This window comes from Cyprinus carpio, chromosome B24 (assembly GCF_018340385.1).
Source record: "Cyprinus carpio isolate SPL01 chromosome B24, ASM1834038v1, whole genome shotgun sequence".
NCBI classification, from domain to species: Eukaryota; Metazoa; Chordata; class Actinopteri; order Cypriniformes; family Cyprinidae; genus Cyprinus; species Cyprinus carpio.
This window is the reverse complement of record NC_056620.1, coordinates 23,961,805-23,987,430: the sequence shown is the minus strand read 5'-3', so window position 1 is coordinate 23,987,430 and position 25,626 is coordinate 23,961,805. Positions and strand designations below refer to the sequence as shown.

Below are 25,626 nucleotides of genomic sequence, written 5' to 3'. Positions count from 1 at the left end.
TTCACACAATAAAACTATTTTATAATAATTAATTATATATTTTTTGGTAAACAAAATTATTTTATATATATATATGCAAACACGTACATACACACACATTTGCACATTTTAGCCTTTTACATTTATGTGTTAACAATTACATATTTATTTATTATTTTCATAATTACCATCCTTTTGTCTGTTTTTTGTTTACATTTCTTTTTTTTTTTTTGTTTGTATTTCTGTTTTTATTTATTTTTTTTTTGTTATTAAAATTTTTATTATATGGTTTTTTTTTTTTAAATCATTGTTTTTTTTTTTATGTTTTTTTTTTTTATATTTGTGAAAAAAATAGTAAAGTCATGAAAACACTAAAATAATACAAAACTGAGTTTTAAAGAAATTCCTACATTTGTAAAATTTATATTTATATACAGGACTGCATACGAATAATCATGTCAAAAAAAGATTTATTTGCTCATCATTTTTCTAAAAATAGGAATAGAATAAGAGAGATGATTCCATCGTTTGTGTGTGAAGAGCTGTAAGGGTCAGAAGTCAGGGGTCAGAGGGTCCAGACCGGATACTGAGGGTCTGTTAACTCCCGGGACAAATGTTTGATGAATGTTGTGTTACATGAGAAGAGTTTGTGAATCTTGCCCTCTTTAATCCTTATTGATTCATCATGCAACAAACACAGCAGCTGAGACTACAAACAGCACACCGGGGCTAGTTGTCCCAAGGGCCATATCACATCCAGTCCATGTCCAGTTGCATAAATGGTCAGACCTATGGGGAATCTGTCCTCTAAACAGAAGTATCATGTTAGTGTAATATCAGTAACACAATAACATACATTTACATTCAGACGGGAGTCCAGAGCTCTTCTCTGGAGTACTTTAGATAAACATCGGGGCAGGGCAAGTTGTAACAAGTGTTACATGTTGTAATTTTACACCTTTAATGAACTATATCTTTATATCTTCAGGCTGAACTTCAAAAAACTTCAAAATCATTCTTCCTGCAGCAGGCTCATATTGTGACATTTTTTCTTCTAATTAAAATTTAAGAGTTTATGTCTGAATTTAAAATTAAAAAACGGATGAATAGTAGCTGTAAATATAACAGCTAGCCCCAATAAAGTCTCCATAAAGATGGAAGAGATTAAACAGAATATAGAATCATAATATCATAGTGCTGCTTAGAAACATTTAAACTACATGAAAAGCAATAAACAAAGAAGGACTGGACATATTCGTTTTCCCAGAGAACTGAGCTCATTTCATGCAAAATTAAACAAAGAACAAGAAAGTGTTTTAGATGAACACAGATATGATCATCCTCGTGCAAAGGAACATGTACTAAAACTCAAAAGCCATCTCATATACAGAGTGTCTCGTATAAAGACCTGACTTTCATTCATCATTAATAAGGGCACTAAAGCAATTATAAGTAAGCTTACCAACAAAGCAAAGGTTTATGAACAAGGCTTTGACATGCTCTTTCAAATAAAAAAAGTTTCATTTAAAAAAAAAAAATTGATTTTTGTGAAATGAAAGAAGTGGCTATTTTAGCTAAAATGGGCAGCACACACACACACACACACACACACACACACACACACACACACACACACACACACACACACACACACACACACAAACACACAGAACACACACACACACACACACACACACACACACATTTTTATCTGAGTTTTTTTTTGAAGATAGGTTTATTTGGATATGTATCCATACAAATCTTAACAGTCTTTAAAAAATCGCATTGTAGACATTATGACAGGAGGACAAGCAAAGAACAGAGAGACAAGAAGAGAGAAGAGAAAGGGAATGTTTAAGTGTTTTTTATTTTTTGTCAGATATGTTCTAATTTTTAACAAAATGCTTGACAAGCATACACACACATATGCACACAAAAGACACCAACGCACAGAAACACACACCTGCACATGATCAGGTCATTTTTAACTGCACTGTTTATGAAATATTCGCTCAACTTTCTATTTAATGAAACACATTTGTGGTGTTGTTGCTATGGCACAATAAAGACAATAATATTTACTGTTGAAAATAAAATGATTTCAGCCGAAGGTACCTGTGCTGTATTTAATGAATATCGGCCGCTTTTACCTGAATGTTGTGCCGTGATACTCAAGAAAGGTACCTGCTCATACTAAAAAAAAAAAAGAATTATATAAATAGTTATACTTTTTCACCTAAAATAAAAAAATATATTAAAAAATATAAAATATATATATATATATATATAAGCCATGCTTATTTATAAAAATATCATTAGATCTCATGTATAGCTTATTTTTTGGCACTATAAGTAATTTCCCAAAACATGGCCCATTTTAGCTGACTTCACCATAGTGAAAAAAACAAGATATATATTAAATGTTATTTTGAATATTTTCTAAATATTCATAAATTTTTTTTCCTCCACGTGGAACTGTACTGTTTTATTGTTAATTCAATCTGAATAAGTTATAGCAAAATGTATTTATATGGCTTTTTTCTATAGCAAAATATATTATAAATGTTTAAAATATTATTTTGAAATATTCTAAGTTGTATCATTAAAGAACCTTTATTTTGTGTATAGTGTGTATAGCAAAACAATTATATTAATATGTCTAAATATTATTTAGAATCTAATGTATTCATTCGAAATATTATTTAATCTAATTCATTTGCATCAATAGTTATTTATTCAATATTATTATTGATTGCATTTATTGTTCAATTTTTACTCTTGTCCTGGAAATAATTTTGGACGGTCCCTCTGGCGCACCCTTGCGGACCCGAAACCTGTAAAGTTTCCCTGCGTTTCACACACACACACACACACACACACACACACACACACACACACACACACACACACACACACACACACACACACACACACACACAGAGTTTGTGTCTCAGATCTGATGAACGCAGATCCGCAGGAGTTCTGCTCGCGTTCAGAGTCATTTGTTGCGTTCCGCGCGCGCTCTACGTATTTACGCATCGCATCCCCACAGTTCCCAACGAACTAAACCTCGGCTCAGTTCGGTTCGGTTCGGCTCGATCCGCTCGCTCCTCCAATACAGCGCAACTGGTTTGAGGAAACTCCCCCGTTAAACGCATTGAAGTCTCTCCACGCGGAGGAGCGGAGCGCAGCGCACGGTTAAACTCCACCGGAGACCGACGGCACAAAACGCCCCTCTGCTTGCGTCGCGGTGACGTCACGCTCCTCCGGCGGCGGTCCTAAAGTCGGTAACGAACGGACAGACACAGTTGAGTTCAACTAGTCCAGAGACGCTGAGCGGGGTGTACCGTTAACGGCTGCTCAGACAAACGGGAATAATTTCGGTTCGGCGCGAGAGGAGCGCGGGGTGGCGTTCGCGAGACTCCCGTCATGGATCGGAGACTTTTAACGGCTTTTCTCGTTTCCTCCGTTATTTTCGTGATCTCAGCCGAAACGGATCAAGAATCCCAAGGTAAGCTCTTCGGTTGTTCCCAAAGACCCCCGCTGAGATTCTGCTCAGTCGCGCAACGGAGCACATCAACTTCAGAAAGTTACTTCATTTGCGCAAATTAGCGGCTGCGACGCGTTTGGTGTCAGAAAGAGTCTGTATTTCTCTGTCGCCACAGCCCAAAGTTTCCCTCAGACACTCGAACACACCGACTTCTCCTTCTTCTGAGGAACAGTTAGATCGTTTCTCGGTACATTTCGTTTAAAACAAACATCTTTCGAGAAATAACCGAAGAATATGTGTGTATGAGAAAACTCCTTTGTGTTGCGCAGTGGTTAGTGATCCGGTTATTTTCTAACAAAAACGCCGTGTAGCTGTTTTAGTGAACATTATATCACGCACACGGTTTGTTTTTTCTGCATGTACCACAGATAATCCCAGCGAACAGAGAACGCTCTCAGAACACTGGCCAACGTTCTGAAAGGTTCTCTGAAGTTAAGAATAAACGCGAGAGTGATCTGGACTTTAATAATGTTCTCCAGACGTCTGCGAGAACGTACAGATGTTCTCACAAACACATTATCTATACGTGTTTTCTCTCTGAAACGTTTTTTAAACGTTTAAACTTATTTCAGAACGTTCAAAAGACCGAAAAGCGTTTTAAGAATTTCACAGGACATTCAGAAATAACTTTCTTTTAACATATAAACAGGTTGAATATTGTAGTAGCCTGTATATGAACAGTAACGCTTTTGTGTGAATATTTAGTTTTCTGATCAGTTAGTTCCTGCGTTCCGTCAGTCACCGTGTTTAACTAGATAACAAACACAGAGAGAAAGACATGCCTTTGTGCTATTTTTATCTTTAGTTATTCTATAATCTTATTTTTTAATGCAAAGCAGTCAAACACACACAGACACTTTTGCTCTGCGTTGATTGTGGTTTTTTTAAACTTGTTTTCCTAAAGTGCATGTGCTAGTAAATGAGATCCATCTGTGTTTGAGATGGTTTTGTAGCAACCAAGACCTCAGCGGCGCATTAGACGCAGTTTAATTTGTTTTTATGAATGACTTCAGTGTCGTTTTAAAATATGCACCATGAGTAGTACAAACTGTGACTTTCTGATGAGTTAAACTCTATTTTGTGCATGTAGTTATGTGGTTGATCTCAGTAAGCTGAGTGGTTTATTCTGTATGTTGTGTCCTGATGGGGGCAGCAGTGCTCACATATAATATGGGATTAACTCCAGATTCCCACTATCATACAAATCCCACAAAAATCCAATATATGAGACGCCTAGATGCTTGTGTGACACATAATAAGTAGCTCTGATAGTATTAGGGATCCGACGCTCGTGAAACTTGGAAATATCAGGAAAATTCATACATGCATACATATGAAAAGATTATATATGCATGACTTTTCCATTTGTATTTAAAAAAAATGTTTAAACTAGTTTATATATATATATATATGTATGTATTTTTTTTTTTTTTTTTTTTTATTTGTTTAAACTAGTTTATATATATATTTATTTTTGTATTTTAGTTAACTTTTCCATTTATATTTTATACAAAACATTTTAACATTTTATTTACTCATTTATTTTAGTTATAATCAGATGTAAAATATTTAATAATTGGTTACATGAGTGCTATAAATGTACACAAATGAAGATGCACGATTGTTAAATGGGTTTGGGTTGTCTATGTTTTTGGGATAGTTGTGTTTGAAATGAATGATTCATACGAGTGCTTTGTGCTTGTTTGCATGAGTTGGTTTGAAATGTACGGAGCTGCTATTATGTTTTCATTGATTTTTACGAGAGAAAACGTCTGAAATCAGATGAACTGCATTGCTCAAGCTCCTCTCGGAGAAAGAAAGCATTGTCAGTGTTCAGTTCGGATTCATTGACCGTCGCCCCCTGAGCAGGATGAGCATTATGGAGATTATTTTGACTGGTGACGCAGAGGATATCCTGAGCCACACAGCCGTTAACAGCATCTTCCGTGGATTCAGTCGCATGCAGCACATTGTGTTTGATTCACATTGTTCTCGTCGCATTCATCGTGACGGGCATCACCTGTGTGTTTTCTGAGCTCGTTCTTCCTGAGCACCGCAGTTTCCTTTAATTAGTCCACATCATATTCATGGAGTGTTTCCAAGACTCATGGGAGGTTGAAACTAGATCTGCGTTTAATTGAAGGAGGCCAGCTGATTGTGTTAGCGTGCCATTTTGACGGTTGCATGAGCCACACGGCTGAAGCTGCAATAGTTTACCATCATCTGCCGAAAGCATTTCTGTGCCCTTGTGCAGAATTCCAGTCTGGCCTCTCAGTGTTTGTCATGTCTGAGCTCTGCAAACGATTGTGTTGAGGTGTGTGACTTCCTGCGACCGCATTCCAGCAAAAAACACACACACACACACACACACGTACGGACTCTCAGTGTTTGACATACACACACTCTCACACACTAAATAATGAATGGATAGAGAGCGACCTATATCTTGAATGGTTTGTTTGGGAGATTATTTTTTTTTTGTTTTGGGTTGTTACATTATTGATTTGATTTATTCACACAGTCATCAGACTTAAATCAACATAGAGGTGCAGTAAATGCTATCATTTTAAACTGATAAATTACTCCATTTGAAACTGAATCGTGGTTTTTCTTTTTTCTCGGAGTCATTTGTACATGAATCAGACATCATGATTGATGAATGCATAAACAGATGCAATGAACTGACTGTGATTCATTTCCAACATTAATAATGTCATACATCTTGCAAATATGTTTTCATTTTATAATTTAATGTCAATTTATAAAACCATACTTTTCTGCTATAATACTTATAATACGTTTTAAATCTTTATAATTGAGTGCTTTAGTGTTCAGGTTGTTGTTTGTTCTTACGTTTCCTGCTTTTGTTCCTGCATCAGAAAGAATTAGTTTAAACCTTTAAAGTCAGCATGAGATGATGTGTGCAACCCATTTTATTGACGCTTGTGAGTGAAACCGGATATTATGGTTAGGTTAAATACGAGTTCATAATCCATAATAACACTTCCTCCAGTGAAAAAGTGCATCTGCTGTTGTCTCTCACATCAAAATCCAGACACATATTTGTTCAGAGCTGTTTAAACACTGCTTGATCTGTGCAGATTTCTCTCCTGATTCACACCAGAACACTTTTTCACTGGAGGAAGTGTTATTATGGATTATAGACTCTATGTATTTGGAGTTAAAAACATCTTAATGCTGGATGTGTTTCATCTTTTGTCTTCTTCAGATGTTTCACTGCTGGACTGGAGTGCTGTGGATTACTTGTGGATTATTGTGATGTTTTTATCAGCTGTTTGGACTCTCATTCTGACGGCACCCATTCACTGCAGAGCATCCATTGTTGAGACACTGATGCAGTGCATCTGTTCCCATGAAAAAAACAAGCAAATCTTAACATTATTACACCATTTTAGTCACAGTCTGCATATATGCGCTAGTATAGATGTTCACCTGTGTGTGTGTGTGTGTGTGTGTGTGTGTAGGATTGTTCGTTAGCAGTGTGTAAGTTGCTGAGTAAACAGCGCTGTACTAATGAAAGCTCCCTCGTCCTCGGGTGGGCTACAAACGAGCATAAAAGCTAATGAATCAGCCGCTTCCACTAACACAGGCCTGCTGTGGTGCACAAGGTGGACAGGTGGTCCGCCAGCGGCTTGGTACATCACACTTCATAAACGACCATAAATAAACAAGCGCTAGGTGATTAAGCCCTAATAATACGACGGCCACTGATATGTGAAGTAGGTGTAGGTGACGTGCTCAAAAACACAGCTAATTAATCCACAGTGGGCCAGCGCTGTCCTAATTTCAAAGGCTTTTTTGGTTTGATGCTCGTGTTCTCGCAGGTGAGTGTTCGTCTGACCACAGGCGGATATCTCCATTATCATCAACCTGCATCTGCAGAGTTTTAATGGCCCTCGTTTGACTCATTAACAATTTGCCGTGCCTAGTTTAACTTCGCCGCAGCACTTCTCCGTGTTTTCCTGACCTAATTATGATCAGGCCATTGTTTCTTGAAGGGTAGATTTTTTTGACGGGAAGTTGTCTCACTTGAGCATCGTTCGGTCGCCCGAGGCGAGAGATGAAAGCCGCGCAGGAGAGCAGAAGTTTCCTCCGTGCGCCACAGAGCCACCATGTGTTCGTCTCCCACATTTGGTGACATTTTTAATTGTTGCCAAGCATCGATGCCCGGCGCTAATCCCAGAGATTCATTTACGTCGACGCTAAATAGAGGAGGCGTAAATATTTGAGCTGCACGCGAGGACTGTGTCGTGCCAAATTGTTTTTTTAATGACACTAATTATTTCTCACGGTTTTTTTTTCTTCTGGTGTTACTCGTGAACCTGGCATGTGTGTCTTTGACATCGAGCGGTGGATGTTTGCTGAGTGTTTTAGTGTTCAGGTTTGTCCTTCTGTTTCCTGCTTTTGTTCCCGTGTCAGCAGGAATTCATTTGAACCGTTATAGTAAACATGAAACGCTGTTTGTAACTCATTTTATTGACGTATTTGTGAGTGAAACAGGATACTGATGATTACTGATAGCATGTTGTAAAGAAGACTTTTTAATATGAAGGGAAAAAAATTGATTGAGTGTTGTTGGCCAAAAGTTACATTGTATCCATCTATGTTACATTAAAATGTACAGTATTAGATTTATTTATTTTTTCAATAATTACATTTTTTATTTTTTATTTTAAATGTATTTTTAATCAAATGTTCTTATATTATTGTTTACATTTCAATGCAAAAAATAAAGCAAAAAAAAATAAAAAATTAGAAAAGGAAAATATATATATGTGACTCTGGAGCACAAAACCAGTCATAACCAGTCATAATTTTTCAAAATTGAGATGCATGCATCATCTGAAGCTGAATAAATAATCTCTCCATTGATGTGTGGTTTGTTAGGAGGACAATATTTGTCTGAGATACAACTATTTGAAAATCTGGAATCTGAGGGAGCAAAAAAATCTAAATATTGAGAAAATCATCTTTAAAGTTGTTCAAATGAAGTTCTTAGCAATGCATATTACTTACTGAAAATTGATTGTTAATATATTTACAGTAGGAAATTTACTAAATGTCATCATGGAACATGATCTTTACTTAATATCCTAATGATTTTTGGCATAAAAGAAAAATCTATAATTTTGACTCATACAATGTATTGTTGTTTATTGCTACCTGTGCTACTGATGACTGAAATATTGGAAATTGCAAGTGAAGATGTGCTTTAAGAGCATGTTATATTTTCCCCATTTTGTTCCTTTCTCTTGTAAAATGGCATGGTGTGCCAAATCAAAAAATATGTAAAAAATAAAGCCAGATATGGATGTGAATTTGCTAAAGCAATGCCTTAATAGCAGTTTTGACCATTAGTCTATATTGTCTTAATTGGAAAGTAAATGCTTGCGCTCTTAAAAATAAAGCATCTTTATGGTTCCATGAGGAAACTTTAACATCCATGGGATCTTTCCATTGGACAAAAGGTTCTTTATAGTGTTTCTTTAGATTCTAAACATGTTCTTACTAAGAAAATCATTGTTCTTTTAAGAACTGATCATTGAAAGGTTCTTTGAAGAAGCAAAACAGGTCTGCTATGGCATCGCTGTGAAAACCCCCTGTTTTTAAGAGCGTATTTCATGCTGTTTCCATCATAAAGTGCTCAGTCTGGTTCAAGGTAAACCAAGATGGCTGTTTTATTTTCCTGCTCTCTGCGCTCATGTTATTTTGACATGCACAACAACCGTAATTTTACACTCCACATAACTGCTGCTCTTGAGTCCAGGCACAGTCCGGTGTAAGAGTGCAGATTTAATTGCATTAATAATCCAATCATTGAGTGCTGACATTGAACCTGGCCTTTCAGAGCGCCGGCCTCGCGCTCGGCCGCGGGAACGCAGGAAATGCCAGAACAGTTAGAGCCAGAATGGAGGCCTTTTCCATTTTAATAATGGCACATGTTGTTTAGAGTCCCGTGCCGCTGCATGAATAACGTCTCAGTGAAACGCACGAGGAAAATCAGGCTGGAGACTGTGTATTCAGCTCACAGCCTTCACATTGCCCTCCTCCCATTGCATCCTTAATTAGTTTTCCACAAGATGAATACAAGAACGTAACGGCTATTTTTAACTGTAAATGCTTGTTTGTGGTTATGTGCATGTTGCTCTCTGATAGATGCCACCAGAGCAGTCCATTGTTTCCGACGGACCATTATTTATCCTTCAGGTCTTGATGTTACATCCAAATCAATGCAGTTATATTTTTCTGTTCTTGGGACTTGGTTGCAAGTGCATCAGTTGTTGATCGGATGTTCAAAACACTCAGAACTGTATGCAGGAATAACTGTCATGCATTTGAAATAAGGGTGAATTTTCATTGCATGCAATTGCACAAGAGACTCTAGTAGAGCTTGATGTTAACATGCTGATAAGCAAATGATGCAAAACTCAAAGCATAGAAACGCACGGCTCATGCAGATGTTGAGTAAAACATTTGCAATAGCATTTGCATCGCACAGAAGCGTATTTTTAATGTTTCTCTTGCCTGAATCTATCTTTGTGGATTTTATTTTGAAGCAGCCTGCTGTCTAGAAGTTTGCAATAGAGCTGTAGTGTCTCTGTAGCATCTGCGGAGCGCAGGAACAGTGAAGCACAGATGCTGCTGATGCAAGCATTCACTGTGGAGCAGCGCGCCGGAAAGGTATTCACCAAAGGGAGCTGGATCATTAATAAACATTATGCAAAATATGTATGTAATTTGTAAAATTAATATTGAACCGAAATAAAACTGCAGCATTAGTATTTCTTATTGAAGCTCCTTCTGGAGAAACGCTCGCAGCGCTGGGTGTCTTTTTAACCTTGAATTGGGTGCTTACAGCAGCTCCAGGGGCTTTGGAGGAGCAGGCAAAGGGAATTCTATATTAAAAAAGACTTAAATGCGCCCAATAACAGCTGAAAGGCGAATGCATGTAAATATTTAATTGGGCATTATACAGTATTTTGAGTTTAGCCCATCCTGAGAATCAGATAACAGGAGATAAAACTGAAAGTCTGAAGCACCAGAGGTGTTAATGTGGAGAAACACACTACCTAAATTAATACATTAAAATATGCAATATGTGACCCTTGACCACAAAACTAGTCTTAAGTGTCAATTTTTCGAAATTGAGATGTATACATCATCTGAAAGCAGAATAAATAATCTCTCCATTGATGTGTGGTTTGTTAGGAGGACAATATTTGTCTGAGATACAACTATTTGAAAATCTGGAATCTGAGGGTGCAAAAAAAAATAGTTGTATCTCAGCCAAATATTGCCCTATTAATCTCAATTTCCAAAAATTGACCCCTATGACTGGTTTTGTGGTCCAGGTCACATTTCCTCCGTTCTGATGGCTGTTTCAGTATTCCTGCCTGCTTTTCTTGTGGCACTTGTTCCATGTGCCTGTTTTTGGGTCATTGTCACTGTTCTCCGAGCAGGAAGGATATATGGATTTATGAAGCGCCCCAGGACATGGCCCGCTCCTTAACACCTCATATTTCATCTGCTCTTGATGGATGAAACCCTGTATGTATGTCATCCATTTATACGAGCTCAGACGAGGAGGGACGTTTTCAAGGAACTGGATCTCTTGTGGCGTGGGCAAAGTTAAGTGAGGTTAAGAACTCTTCAAAATTAGAGCAGCTGAGCTTTTTAGGGGCTAAATGTGTTACCAGGAGGAGAGCGAACCGCAGCGGGCGGCCTTTAAGATGATATCTTTATAAAAACGCTTTGAGTTAACCAGACGTTTCCGGCTGTGGTGTGTTCAGGGTGTTTGTGGCTCGGTGTTCAGGTGTGATATCGTACGCAGAGGGGTGAATAATTATCAGAACAGCCTTTAAGGCAACATGAAACCACTTCCGCAGCTCAGTCTGTTGTCATAATGTGGCGTATTTTCAAGTGAAATGTAATACTCAAGTAGAACAATGCAGGGTGGGAGTTGATTTTATCTTTTGGGAAATGACTGGATGGTTAAATTCTGTCATAATTGACTCATTCTAAACCTGTATGACTCCATTCATCTGTGCTACACAAAATAAAATATATTTTGAAGAACGTTGGCAGCCAGACAACACTGGATACTTATGTATCCAACTTTATATATAGAGCTTTGCAATAATAGAATTATATTTCATATTAAAAAAATGTTCCTTTGTTTTCCACAGAAGAAAGAGGAGGAGTAAATAAAAAAAAAAAGATGATTTTTTTTTGCTTGAATTATCTGTTTAAGAGCGTTTGACTGATGTTTGGGAAAGAAGAAGCAAGTTTTTACATTTTGATGAAACACAAAATTAACAAATTAACATTAAAAGTATTTAAAATATGATTCACGATGGCTTTAAATGGTTTTCCAGCTGAGAAAAGTATATTCTAAGAACACTTTTGTAGCGTTCCCATTAAGTTATGAAAACGTTATTTATAAACGTTCTCTAATCATTAAGTATCTGTTCTCTGATTCTTCTGAAAACATTCAACTAAAATCTTTCAGAAAAGGTTTAACAAACAATGTATAAATAACATTTTTGTGTTAACGTTTTGAGACAACCAGAAAACTTTGAACACACGCTCTGTTTATGTTACTTGAGGAATGTTTGTTTATAACTCTGAGAGAACCTTGCAAGAACGTTCCCTATTATCTGGGCCATTTTAGCTCAGTTTAACATTGTCTTCCACCGGTGTTTCAATGCTGTAGATTGAGTCATGAATCTCCTGTGCTCCTGTGTCACACATTATATGTGAGGTTTTGTTAGATTTCGCTGCTCCTCCCATTGGAGCAAAGAATTCGTTTTAGTGTTTTTTCCCCTCAAAGGAGTGCAGGGTTAGTCTAGCAGATCAGTTCTGTCCGCTGTTGCAGTACCATAGTTCTCCAAAAGCCTCGTTGTAGAGGAGCCAGCAGCATGAAATGAGCCCCTCCACAGTGATAAACGAGGCAAATCTCTACTGGGGAAATCCAATAGCTGCAAAATTAAGCAAATCCCTGTTTAGATCATTGAAGAAAGGAAAATCTTTCTGTGTGGCGATGCTTCCAACTTCTTGCCCAAACTTCTCCTCCTAATACTCAGCGTCCCAGAGGTGAGACAAAACCGAAGCGTATCGCACAGAAACCAGGCAACTTTGTTTGCTGGTGGAGTTGAAGACGAGCAGAAGTGACACGGAACTGGCAGCGGCGCAGCAGGAGGCTGTCGTTTCCCTTTAGGACCTCTACACCGAGACTGTCAGGTGAAGCTCGCTGACGAGACGCAGACAGGCAGACGAGATGGTGTGCGAGATAAAGCCGGCTGAGGGTCATTTGGACAGGCAGCAGATAAGAGCCGCAGGTCTGTCCGCAGGCGCTGCATTAACAGCCACAGACCCCAAAGCCGCCTCAGAGGCCTGAACCAACACAACAGACACTGCACTCGCTCGCTTTCACACCGCAAGCCTTCCAGTCGAGTCTGAATGACTGTGTTTCTGAGAACGGCACACATGAATGCCATTGTGAGCAATTCAAGACTCATTGTGGAGTTTTTATCTCTTTCCCCACCAACGTTTCTAACAAAAAGTTGCCGGCCACTGCCAGCATTTTCACTAACATTTCATGGCCCACAGAATAGTTTATTGTGTGAATATCTGAACATGCAATACATCAAAATAAACATCAGACCCTCTACTTTCAAACAAACAAACAAAAAACGTTTTATTCTAGCTTCAAGCATTTATTTTTATTTTTATCAACACTTGAATGTAGGTAGGTTTCATAATTAAAAAATCAGTATCAAACTACATCTGGATCATATTCAGCAATATTATAAAAAGCAAAGATGCAGTAGATGGCTTCCATCAGTTCTCCCAAAGCTTGCACACTTCCACATTTCACTCGCTAACATTAGGCAGGTTTCATTTATATGTGGTTAGTGTTGATGATCGCATTATTTTTCATATGCATATGTTTACATGAGATCGTTTCTGCGTCTTCCTGGTCTGTGTTTTTGATCAGCACTTTCTACACTCATTCAGGAGATGCGTAATAGCGCCTCCTAGTGTTGTCTCATGCATAACAGGAAATTCTGTGTTTGGTGAGGAAAGAGTTAATGCAGTTTAGTTCGTGTGCAATTTTGTGTGCACTAGATGAAGAGAAGATTGTGCTCATTCAGCCAAAATCACATGTAAAAATGTGTAATAATTAATATTTTTAATGTTTTTGAAAGAATCTCTTAGGCTTAACAAGGCTTCAGAATTATGAAATCAATCGTTTCTCTCTCTCTCTCTCTCTCTCTCTCTCGCTCTCTCTCTCTCCCTCTCTCTCTCCCTCTCTCTCTCCCTCTCTCTCTCCCTCTCTCTCTCTCTCTCTCCAGTAATGACCGCTTCATTTCCTCATAAATTGGCACCAGCCGTTATTAAAGCAGGGCAGTCGGTTGTCTTCGTGGAAGGAGACGCTCTTCTCTTGGGTTTATCCGTCATGTTGTTTCCCAACATGCAGCAGCACAGAGTGTTATGTTCTGTGGTTTCATCCCATCATGGCTAATTTGTTCCCATCTCTTGAGAGGGTGGGTGTTCTTAAAATGATTGAATAAGTAAACTGGGTCACTGGCTTTTGCTCAATACTTACAGCCTCGTCCAAATATTCCAAACTCTCCAACTCCATTTTTAGTGTTTGGCAAACTTCAAGATCCTGCCAACCTTAAAGTTGACATGAAACTCTATTCACAACCCGGTTTACTGCCATAATGAAACTCGTTTTGACTTTGAAATGAGGAAAAAATATCAGATGGGATTTGATTTGATTGTGAAAGTTGTCATTCCTTTGAATGTGGGTTACAATCTCGAAATGTCTTCAGTTTAAAGTGAAACAAACCAAAACATCTCTTGTTTTAGACACACCCAAAAATGACATTTTACAGATGTTATAATAAATGATCTGTGGGGTATTTTGGGCTGAAACTTCAGACACATTCTGGGGACACCCAAGACCAATATTACATCTTATAAAAAGTGTCATAAAAAGTCTTAAACCGAGACTATTCTTGATTTTTTTTTTTTTCCTTTCTCTTTTATTATTGGTAGTTTGGTTAGACAATAAACTGTATCTAGTATTTAATTCAATGTAAACTCTTGTAACTTAAGGATAGTTTATTTCAGAAACAAGCCAGAAATAACTGTGGACCTGCAAACCATACTTTGTTTGAAATGGAATAGTTAAAAGTTGTATGAGTTTTACTGCCTATACAGTTTATTTCAACTGGATACTGCAGCGATTCGTATGTATAGGTATGTTTTTTTTTAGTTTTGCAGGAATGTATTTAGAGGCACGTATTTCCAATGAGCCTGTGTTGATTATTAGTGTTACAGCGACATGTTGTTTACGGCTCGGGCCGGTGTAACGTCTGCATATATCCACAGTCAGACTGCAGTCTCCAGATGCAGCAGTGCAAATAATGAGGGCATATGTTTACCTCCAGCTCCTCTCACCCGGGGAGATGGATTAAATTGAAGCAGTTTGGTTTGTTGTCAGATTCTTAAGTGTTGCTTTCAAGCGCGAGCCGTCGCCGGGCCCCTGCGGAGGGTTTACTCGCTGGAACTGAACAGGGAAGGTCTCTCGCAGCTAATCGAGTCCAGCCACAGGCTCTTCAGACGCCGCTTTTAGTCACCGGAGGGCCGTAAGAGCAAACAGCGGGAAGCGTGGAAGGGAACAATGCGGCGTGCATACAAACAAACCCAGAAAAGACCCGCGCTCCTGCACTGAGAAGTGAATACACGGCCCGATACAACATTCACATTTAGAACAATTTACCACATTTTATGACCAACAATTTATACCGGTACACAGTTCTTTGAGTTTAGAGTGACCGGTCTTTTGTCAGAGATTTTATGGTGTATGTATTTTAAATGGGACTTTATCCATCAGCATTTGATTTGACTTGATTTATTTTTTTCAGCATTTGATTTTGTATGCATATGCACAGTTATATGTTGTAATATACAGTTACATAATTTTTTTTTAGTATTATTATTATTATTTTATTCATAGTACATTGTAATAGTGTATTACATATACCAGTAATGTATTTTTAAAATAATAATAATAACAATAATAAAAATTTTATAGTATTGAAATATAAAAGAAATTCCACCTATTTCAACTTAAAAACATTAGTTCAGGTGCTGCTTTACATTAAGTATGATCAACTTGTTTGTAAAAGTCATTTCAACTTGAATTATGTTAAACTGACTTAAAAAATCAATTAGAATTTCACATAACTTATAAAAAAGGTGAAATTGCTCAATTTAAAATGTAAAAATAGTAATGTAAGCCAAGACTTACTGTTCAAATAATGTTTTACTCTGTACTTTTTAAAAATCTGAATGACTGAATGACATCATTCTGCCTAATGTCTCCTTTTGTAAGTCACATGGATGAGAAACAAAATAAAGATAGACCTAAGTGATAAAACACTTTATTTTGGGATAAACTATTTTATTCACAACAATTCCCACTTATAAAACAATTTTATCATTAGCTAGCTCCACACTGGAGAGCTGCTATATATATATATATATATATATATATGTATATGTATATATGTGTGTATATATATATATATATATATATGTATATGTTTTTTCATGTTCAATACTATAAAGCTGCTTGATTTAAGGCTGTCTATTCTATTGCATAAAGTACTATATAAATAAACATGACGTGACTGGACTTTACTGGAGTACTGAACTGCATCCACATTGCTCTAATCAGATGCTTTCTTAACTGCTGCTTTCTCACCGCTGTCAATTTTTGATGTTTATTTCGTCATTGAGAGGAAAGCGTGCAGCTGAAACAACTAATCGATTTAATCGATTAAAATCGATTATTAAAATAGTTGTCAACTAATTTAGTAATCGATTCGTTGCAAAATAATTTTTATTTGCCGTAAGCGGCTCATTTCGTGCATATTTTAAATCTGCGATGACCAAAGTGTGGCAGTAATGAGCCACCGGAGGTTTTACTCAGCCAGTACAGCAGGAGAAGTAGCGAATAGCCAATAGCTGGCCTCGTTTTATGTCACGTGCTTCCCGCACAGCGTCTCTGCAGCATTCAGCGTGATGGGTGAGGCAGACGGCAGTGGAGTAAGCTCCAGTAAGAAAAAGAAAAAAGCGGAAGATAAAACTAATCGGACGAAGTCATCCAAAGTGTGGGAGCAAAAAGAGAGCAAGCCTAACTGTTAAGCCCTGAACATTTGGACATGTTGACCTTTTTGCACTGCAATGCAAAGTTTTTCTCAAAATAATGAGTGAATAGTGTTCTGCCTCATTTCCCACAGGTAGTCGAATTCCTGTCAGTTCAGGCATAAGCTATTTTGTTAACATTTTATCGCTTTATTACATTTTTTAATTTTGCACTGTTATAAGGACCACTACATATTTAAATCCGATGAAAAATCACAGTGTGCAAAGACTTTTATTTGTGCAGATTCTGCAGTACAATGTTGTTTGCAAATGTTTAGTCGTAAAAGCAAAAACAACATTGCTTTTTAACAATTAACATTTAAAGCTTTGTCGTTTACCAGTTCATAATTCAGTCTTGCAGCCTAATTATGACTGACTGAGAGAGGTTAATGTTTAAATTAGAGCTGAAACAACTAATCGATTTAATCGATTAAAATCGATTATTAAAATAGTTGTCAACTAATTTAGTAATCGATTCGTTGCTAAATAATTTTTATTTGCCGTAAGCGGCTCATTTCGTGCATATTTTAAATCTGCGGTGACCAAGTGTGGCAGTAATGAGCCACCGGAGGTTTTACTCAGCCAGTACAGCAGGAGAAGTAGCGACTAGCCAATAGCTGGCCCCTCGTTTTATGTCACGTGCTTCCCGCACAGCGTCTCTGCAGCATTCAGCGTGATGGGTGAGGCAGACGGCAGTGGAGTAAGCTCGAGAAAGAAAAAGAAAAAAGCGGAAGATAAAACTAATCGGACGAAGTCATCCAAAGTGTGGGAGCACTTTACTTTGAGCCTTCAAAAAAGAAGAGTAAACTGTAAACTGCGGCTGTTTTCTGCGGCAGGAAACATATCTTCTAAAAAGAGAGCAAGCCTAACTGTTAAACCCTGAACATTTGGACATGTTGACCTTTTTTGCACTGCAATGCAAAGTTTTTCTCAAATAATGAGTGAATAGTGTTCTGCATCATTTCCCACAGGTAGTCGAATTCCTGTCAGTTCAGGCATAAGCTGTTTTGTTAACATTTTATCGCTTTATTACATTTTTGAATTTTGCACTGTTATAAGGACCACTAACGTTACATATTTAAATCCGATGAAAATCACAGTGTGCAGACTTTTATTTGTGCAGATTCTGCAGTACAATGTTGTTTGCAAATGTTTTAATCGTAAAAGCTGATAACATTGCTTTTTAACAATTAACATTTAAAGCTTTGTCGTTTACCAGTTCATAATTCAGTCTTGCAGCCTAATTATGACTGACTGAGAGAGGTTAATGTTTAAATGTATTTGAAATGCACTTTTTTCTAAGTATTCACTGCTCTTTTTTACACAGCAGGTTTTTTGTGTGTCCAATTTTTTTTCTGGACAACCTTCTGATGGATTTTACTTTAAACTTTATTTTAAAATGTGAGTTCCATTCAGGTTTCATGCCATTGGCACTTTATTGGAAGGATTGTTTACAATTTCACAGAATAAGCTATAAAGCTGTTTCCCAGGTATAAGCTGTGTGTTTACAGGAAAAAAATAATAAAATGCAATTTACTGCAATTTTAATTCTGTTTTATTCTTATTCTTCGTGATAATATGTTCTGAAAGATTCCTTAATAAGCTTTGTTCGGGATGTTAAACTACTTTAGGAGCCCTAAGGACTGTCATGGTGAAAACATTATTTGAAATCTCCTTGTGAAATTTGCTAAAGTATGTATGGGTCAGTGTTTTGATTGCAGAAGAGTTCGACAAAGGATAACTAACACATAATAAAACACAACTCCAGGTATGTTTTTTGATGAGGATATGACAATGCAAAATGGTTAAAATCTCTAAAAAGTCTATGTTTGAATGATAAAGACCCTTTGTTAATAATTTACTTGGGGAAAAAATGGGCAAAACTAAAATATAAGTACATAAACCGATTCATCGATTAATCGTAAAAATAATCGACCGATTAATCGATTATCAAAATAATCGTTAGTTGCAGCCCTAATGTATTTACATATTCATCCAAACGTTGCTCAGCAGCTTCAGGTTCGGCTGTGTTTGCTCTGAAGCGCTGTGTCTTCTTCTCTTGGCTGAAGTACAGTCTTGTGCCACAGCGCCACGCTGGTCAAAACACATTACATTAGCTCATATGAGATCAAACCACTACTCAACAACAAGAATATTTGTCAAAAATTTTTTATCGTTGACGCTGTCGATAATGTCGACTAATTGTTTCAGCCCTAGTCCATAATGATGATAATAATAAAAAAAATACATTTCACTTAATTACAGTTCTAAGAAATTTAACATGTAATGGCATTCTTGGATTATTATTATTATTTTTTTTCAATTTAAGCCTCTTCAACTTTACTTTTTCTAATTCAAAACTACTCTTTTTGGGATTAGCCTATATGCTTCTCTTTTTAATTCTGTTTTTAGTAATTTCATATTTGGTTTTCAATGCTAGTTCCTGTTTGCTACCTGGATACAAATTCAAAAATGATTCGTTTAAAACCATTCTCTGTTCAATTCTGAGCATTGCACAACACTGATAGATGCTTCCCCCCCCCCATACCATGAAACTTGCTTTATTTTTGCTTCTTTAATCCATGAGATCAAGTTCCTGTCACTTACTGAACAAAGCCTGACTGTAACAGCATGGATGGATGTGCTATTATCTCCGCTCTAAAGAACCGGCTCAAGCTGAAGCTTTAATGAAACTGTGACACGGCTAATTGCTGTAAAGGAGGTTGCATGTGTGTTTTGTGTGTGTGGGGTTTGTCTCGGTCTGTCAGCAGTTTGGCAGCAGTCAATGTTCCCTAAACCTGTGTGTTTGGCGGTCCAGATCTCCTCCCGTGGGCCGGACCCGATGTCCTCCCGTCATGGAGGAATCCGTTTCCACGAGCCCGGTCTCTCTGACACTTAAATTGCACAGAGGGCCGAGTGTGACAGACGCGGAGCTCACCAGTTAGTGTTCAAAATGCCACGGCGCACTACAAACCCTCATCAGTGAGGAGCAAGAGTTCATTTCCCGTCGGTACGCCGGCGACAGGCCTGTGATTATAAAGACAGTGGGACGTTTAGAGCTCTTGTGTCTCTTCGTGAGATCTGCGTTTAAAGGCTCAAGTGTCGTTTTGCTGACTCTATATGTGTGTTTGGCCACATGGCACTGACTACTGAACACACAGCTGTTTATCCTCATGAAAATCACACGTCAGCACTTTTACACAGAGACCATGAAGCCCAGGACAGCCTGGGAAGTGGATCTTTCTAGTAGCTGTAATTATAGGATCAGTATATGTGAGATTACAGGCAGTGACAACAGAGCACAATAGAGACAAATACTGCGGTCCCAACAAGTCTTGGCTTTGTCTTTAGTCTGAAAAATAAATGTTCTTCAGTAGTTCTTTTTTTTGTGTTGTTGTATTACATTTGTAAATAACTGTAGTATAATTAAATAAATATAGTCTTTATCTGCTCAGATATTTTTTTGAGCACATAAAGCATGTCATAGGAAAGTCAGATTCTAAATGTTGCCTTTAAGTGTGTTGATTTAGTAGTGTGTAAGTGTGTGTGTGTGTGTGGTGTTCTGACTCGATTTGCTCCTTTTAATAGCTAATAATGTTCACAAGCAGTTTGTTTATGTGTGACATACAGCGGTGGCCAAAATGATTAGAGCACTAGTGTTTTCAGCAGCTTAAACATGGTTTTAAATCAGTTATTTCTATCTTTTTCTGCAGTGTGTCAGTAGGAAATATCAGTTTACATTTCCAAACATTAACTGTAATAATGCAGAGAGGTGTTTGTGCTGCACACAGAGAGATGTGATCTGATCATCATCAGTCTGTATGGAGTCACATGAAGAAACAGAAACAAACTGAGACAGACTCAATCCAGAAGAACTGTGTCTCCGAGACGCTTCAAGAAACCTTCCTGCAAAGCTCCTGAGAAACTCTGCTCAAGTGCACCGAGGACAAAAGCTGCTCTAAACACAGAGCATGCTCCACCAAATGATGATTTCATTTAGTTAATTGATCAAGAAAATCTGACAGCATTCTCGGTTTACAGCATTTTTACACAAGTGCCTAAAACTTTCTTGAGACTTGAAGCGTCTCGCTGGATTGAGTCTGTCTCAGTTTGTTCTGTTTCTTCATGTGACTCCAGACAGACTGATGATGATCAGATCACATCTCTGTGTGCAGCACAAACACCTCACTGCATTATTACAATGAATAACTAAATTAATGTTTGGAAATGTAAACTGATATTTCCTAATGACACACTACAGCAGAAGATATAATAACTGACTTAAAACCATTTTTAGCTGCTGAAAACACTAGTGTTCTAATCATTTTGGCCACCGCTGTACTTTGAGGCGGTGCAGTGATACAGAGGCAGATTCCCGCGGGACGAGACCTTTGTGAGCGACGGTAAGCAGGCGCAGGACTTCGGGCCGGGTGTGACCTTCTCTCTGCAGGAGAGCTGTGGGAATATCACTCCTCCGTCAGCACAGATCCACCACAGCACTGGATCGCGTCTCCATCAGGGGAGACGGCGTGTCAGCGCTGACCTTTCACAGACATTTACCTCTGTGTGTGTGTGTGTGTGTGTGTTTTAGTGGCATGCTGTCAAACCACCTGCTGTGTGTTTCTCTGGGTCGGGACCCCTCCACAGCCTCTGATCTTTTCATGCAGGCCCTCGGATCCGTCATCTGTGAACGTTTGCCTCGGGTTCCCAGCGGCTCGCGTGAATGTGTGCAGCTTTGCCGTCAGGTTTGACATCCGCGGAGTGATGCATGATGTCGTCTCATGCTTTTCTCACTCACAGTTTCCAGCTTTGACAGCGATGAAGCCCAGCCAAAAGATAGCTGAGCAGATCCCATCGTTATCTGCTTTAGGGGTGAATAACTGAATTAATTCAGTTCAATTCGTTTTGTTTATTTTTCTTATTGTAAGCATGTCTGTTAAGGCGAGACACTTCAACCAAAAGTTTCTTTCATGCACCGGGCAATTTTAAGATTTGGGATAAATAAATAAGATAATGTCACATTTGCATATTTAAACATAACATTTCAGAAAATACAATGTATTAATGTAATCAGTCAACTAGGGAAGTGTGGTGATGTCTATTAGTTAAATGTGTTTCCTCGTTCACCTGTAGTGTCTTGACTTGATTCTGACTGAATTACTCTTCAGTTTGGCTTGAAACACAGAAACACTCACAGGAACGGCCGAGTGTCGCTTTGAATCTCCGCTCTGATCTTAATTAACTCTCCAGAAACACCAACCTTGAATCCACCGCAGTTCCCACAGGGATTTCTTTTGATGTGTCGCTGATCACTCCAATTATATATGTGCCTGATGCATCGGAAAACCTTCGGTGAAAGTAGCGCCGTGTGACCTGATTTCTGTGAGCTGGAACACTACGCTGGAAAATAAGCGAGAGAAAACTCTTAAACACATAATCAGTGGGATATTTAGAGGCTGTAAAAGAAGACACCCACGTTTCAGTGTAACTTATGTTACATCCATTAAAAGTGCCTTCAGGTTTGCTTAAAAACAAAAAAAAAAACATAAAAAATGTATATTAGCATTTCTTCTGTAGTATCAAAAAGTAGGCTATAAAAACTTTTTAAACTTAATAAAAAACATATAAACATATTTAAAAAATAATAAAAATGTCCATAATACACAACAAAATGTTTTTATACCTTTTTAATTTAATTTTTATTTTAAATTTATTTTATTTCAGTTAGATGCCAGGGCAACATTTCAGATTTTCTGAACTTAATTTAAGAAAAAAAAAGTATTTAAAAAAAATTAAAATGACCAAAACATAACCAAATTGCTAAAAATGTAACTAAAAGTAAAATATAAATTAAAAATTAGAAATAATAACAATAATAACAGCCAGTAATAGTGAAAGCTCAAGACACAATTAGGATGCCTCAAGTTATTTTTCTCAGAGAAGAAACTGTAAAATGTAACTAAAATTAAAATATAAATTGAAAGCATAAAATAAAACTATCCCAGCTAGTTGTCGAGGCAGCATTTCTCATCTTCATGTAGTTTAACTTTGATGAAATAAAATAACAAAAAAATGACAAAAACAAAATTACTAAAAGTGTAACTAAAATTAAAATGTACTATAAAAACTAATATAATATTATCAAAAATGATAAAGGCAAATATAAACTTAAAAATTTAATATATTTTTAAAAAAATATAAAGATAAAAACTAATCTAAAATAATGCAAACGAATAGTATCTCAGTGATACTAAAATAACAACCAGTAAGAATAGGAGTCTCAAGTTATTGTCCTCCGAGAGGAAACAGTGTGGCACACTTCCCCGTCTGGGGAGCTGTATCTGTGTTTCACCGGGCCTCACATTAAGATTTGTTGCTGAATGCTAAATGAGAGGCTTAGGGCTGTCAAGCGCCCGCTACTTCAATTTAAGTTCATTTAGTCTGAGCCGTTAATAATGAATGAACAAGCTGAAGTCAATTGTGCAGGTTCATTTGTCGCCCTATTGATTACAGCGCTCACATCAGAGCGAGTGTGTGTGTGTGTGTGTGCTCTCGAGGTGAAGGATTTCATCATTTCTGCTTCTCCTGGGAAGGATTGCTTCAGGTTTGCTGTCCGTACCCCGTTGGGATCTCGGTTTTAACTCCACATCCCTTTTTAATAAACCTCAGTGAGGAAACATCCGAGTCAGCAGTGCTGTAGGACTCTCTGTGTTTAGGTAAAACAGGCAGAACTGCGTTTATTTCACCATTGTGAGTTACTGTTAGGAGGCGTTTTCCAGTAAATATAGGTGTTTCTTTGTGGATACTCCCAGTCTTTCTGCTATTGTGAGAACATTGTACGTTTGGTTTTAAATAGAGCACATTTAAGGGCGTCTTTTTAGTGTTAGTGGTGATAAAACCTATTAAAAATCATCTTGCAGTGTTTGTGCTCCTGCACAGGCCACCGCTCTCCGTCAAATCTTTTTCCCCAAATTCAATTTTTTTTCCCCATTTTAGTTTTTCTAGACTCTGGATTGCATTTTTAATGGTTACGTTAATTTAAGTAATCAAAAAGCATGTTTAATTAATTTAAATCATAAAATGATACAATTTAGCAAATTTAAGTTTAAAATTAAATTTTTAAGGCTCTATGAATTTTTATTTGCTGCTTTTTCCATTTTAATTTTTTTTATTCTGTTTTAAAGGTTAAATTAAATTTTAGTAATCAAAAGGCAATGTCTAATTAATTCAACTAACTAAAACTTATACAAATTAACATTTTATTTATTACATTTTTACCAAAAATGAAATCTGTTTTATTTTTTTTTTCCCAATTTTTTTTTTTCTGGATTCTGTTTTACTGGTTAAATTCAATTTTAGTAATCAAAAAGCAATGCTGATTTATTTAAATCACGAGACTTATACAATTTAACAACAATTTATGAAATGTTTAACAAAAATTAATTTTTAACCTTACGAAATCTGGTTTACTTTTTCCTAAATTCCATTGTATATAGCCCAAAATTCAGTTTTTTTTTATATTAAATTTTTCCAATTTTTTTTTTTTAATGGTTTAATTCAGTTTTAATAATAAAAAACATGTAAAATCAATTTAATTAATAAAACGTTTACAATTTTTAACTGTTTTATTTTTTCTGGATGTATGATTTATGTTTACATAACAAATGTTTTATCAAAAATTGTGTTAATCAAATGAATGCATTAAACTTAACAAATTTAATTAATCTTTTAAAGTATAATTATTTTTGGCAAATAAAGTGCTGCACAACAGAGATTTACTATTAAAATTAAAACATGGAATAAAAAAATACTACTTTGAAATGTGCATTCTACTGTACAATAGTAAGTTGTATTTTTTTTGTCATAATTTCTTCAAGTTAAACCAAATTTATATTTTGGCAGTTTATAGTGAAGACTTCTGAGTTTTTTGTGTTAGTGACTGGATTGTGTGTGATTTAGTTCATGTTTTCAGCATCACCCTACATTCACTTTTCATTTTTCAGAAATGCAAAAATGTAATTATATTCAGAACGCTCCAGAATTCATGCAGCATGCGTGATATAATTCAGATGACGTTATTTGGTCAACTTTAATGCACATTCAAGCGTTCAGAGCCATTAGGAAAGGCTCTTAGGAGTCTGCATGGTAATTCACTCTGTTTAGAGTACATCTAGAGTGGAAATGATATGGAAATGCTCTGTTTGAATAATCATCTGCTATTCATGAGACGCTATTTTCCTCGTCCTCCGGCTCCATTGAAAGCGGGTCAGGATTAGACGCTTTCAGACGGATGCTGGTGTATTATCTGACATCAGGAAAGCAATTACCAGAAACTCTCGATTAATATCATCACTGAGGCCCAGATGGAAGTTTATTGTAAGTGTTCTTCAAGGGAAGCTCGCTGTGGTTTGCAGATTAAGACAGTGAGCCTGCTCTGCTTATCCTCTTAAACATCTCCTCCTGCATCTTTGCTTTTATGATATGCCTTAATCCACGAGACTGAGATGATTGACAGGTGGCAGACGCATCAGTCTTGAGGTGAGGTCAGGAGGGGATTTTGGTGTCCAGATTTAGGGATGAGAAAATGTCCAGGTCACATCCATATGAACAGATATTTGCAAGAAATTATATTTTGCATGAAGAAAATAGTTGTTTTTATGTCCATTAAGATTTTTTTTTGCACTGTGACATTGTATATGATGAAAATTAAATGCATAAAAATGCATTTGAAAAATGTATGCATTATAAATAGACAGTATATGCATACCATAAAAGTAATGTAAAAGTAAATGATGATAAAAATAAATAATTTACCATTTATACGTCATGAATTTAAGAAATTACTAAAAACTTGA

At 36.9% G+C, this 25,626-nt stretch overlaps 1 protein-coding gene across 1 annotated transcript in view; it reads left to right on the top strand.

Annotated features, from left to right (window-relative positions):
- The first annotated feature begins 2,954 nt into the window (after positions 1-2,954).
- Positions 2,955-25,626, top strand: part of LOC109047815 (receptor-type tyrosine-protein phosphatase mu-like) — a 230,700-nt gene continuing 208,028 nt past the window's right edge. The window contains exon 1 of the mRNA XM_042752238.1: positions 2,955-3,490. Coding sequence (XP_042608172.1) covers positions 3,409-3,490 — 82 coding nt within the window. The 5' untranslated portion in view covers positions 2,955-3,408. The remainder of the gene's footprint in view (positions 3,491-25,626) is intronic.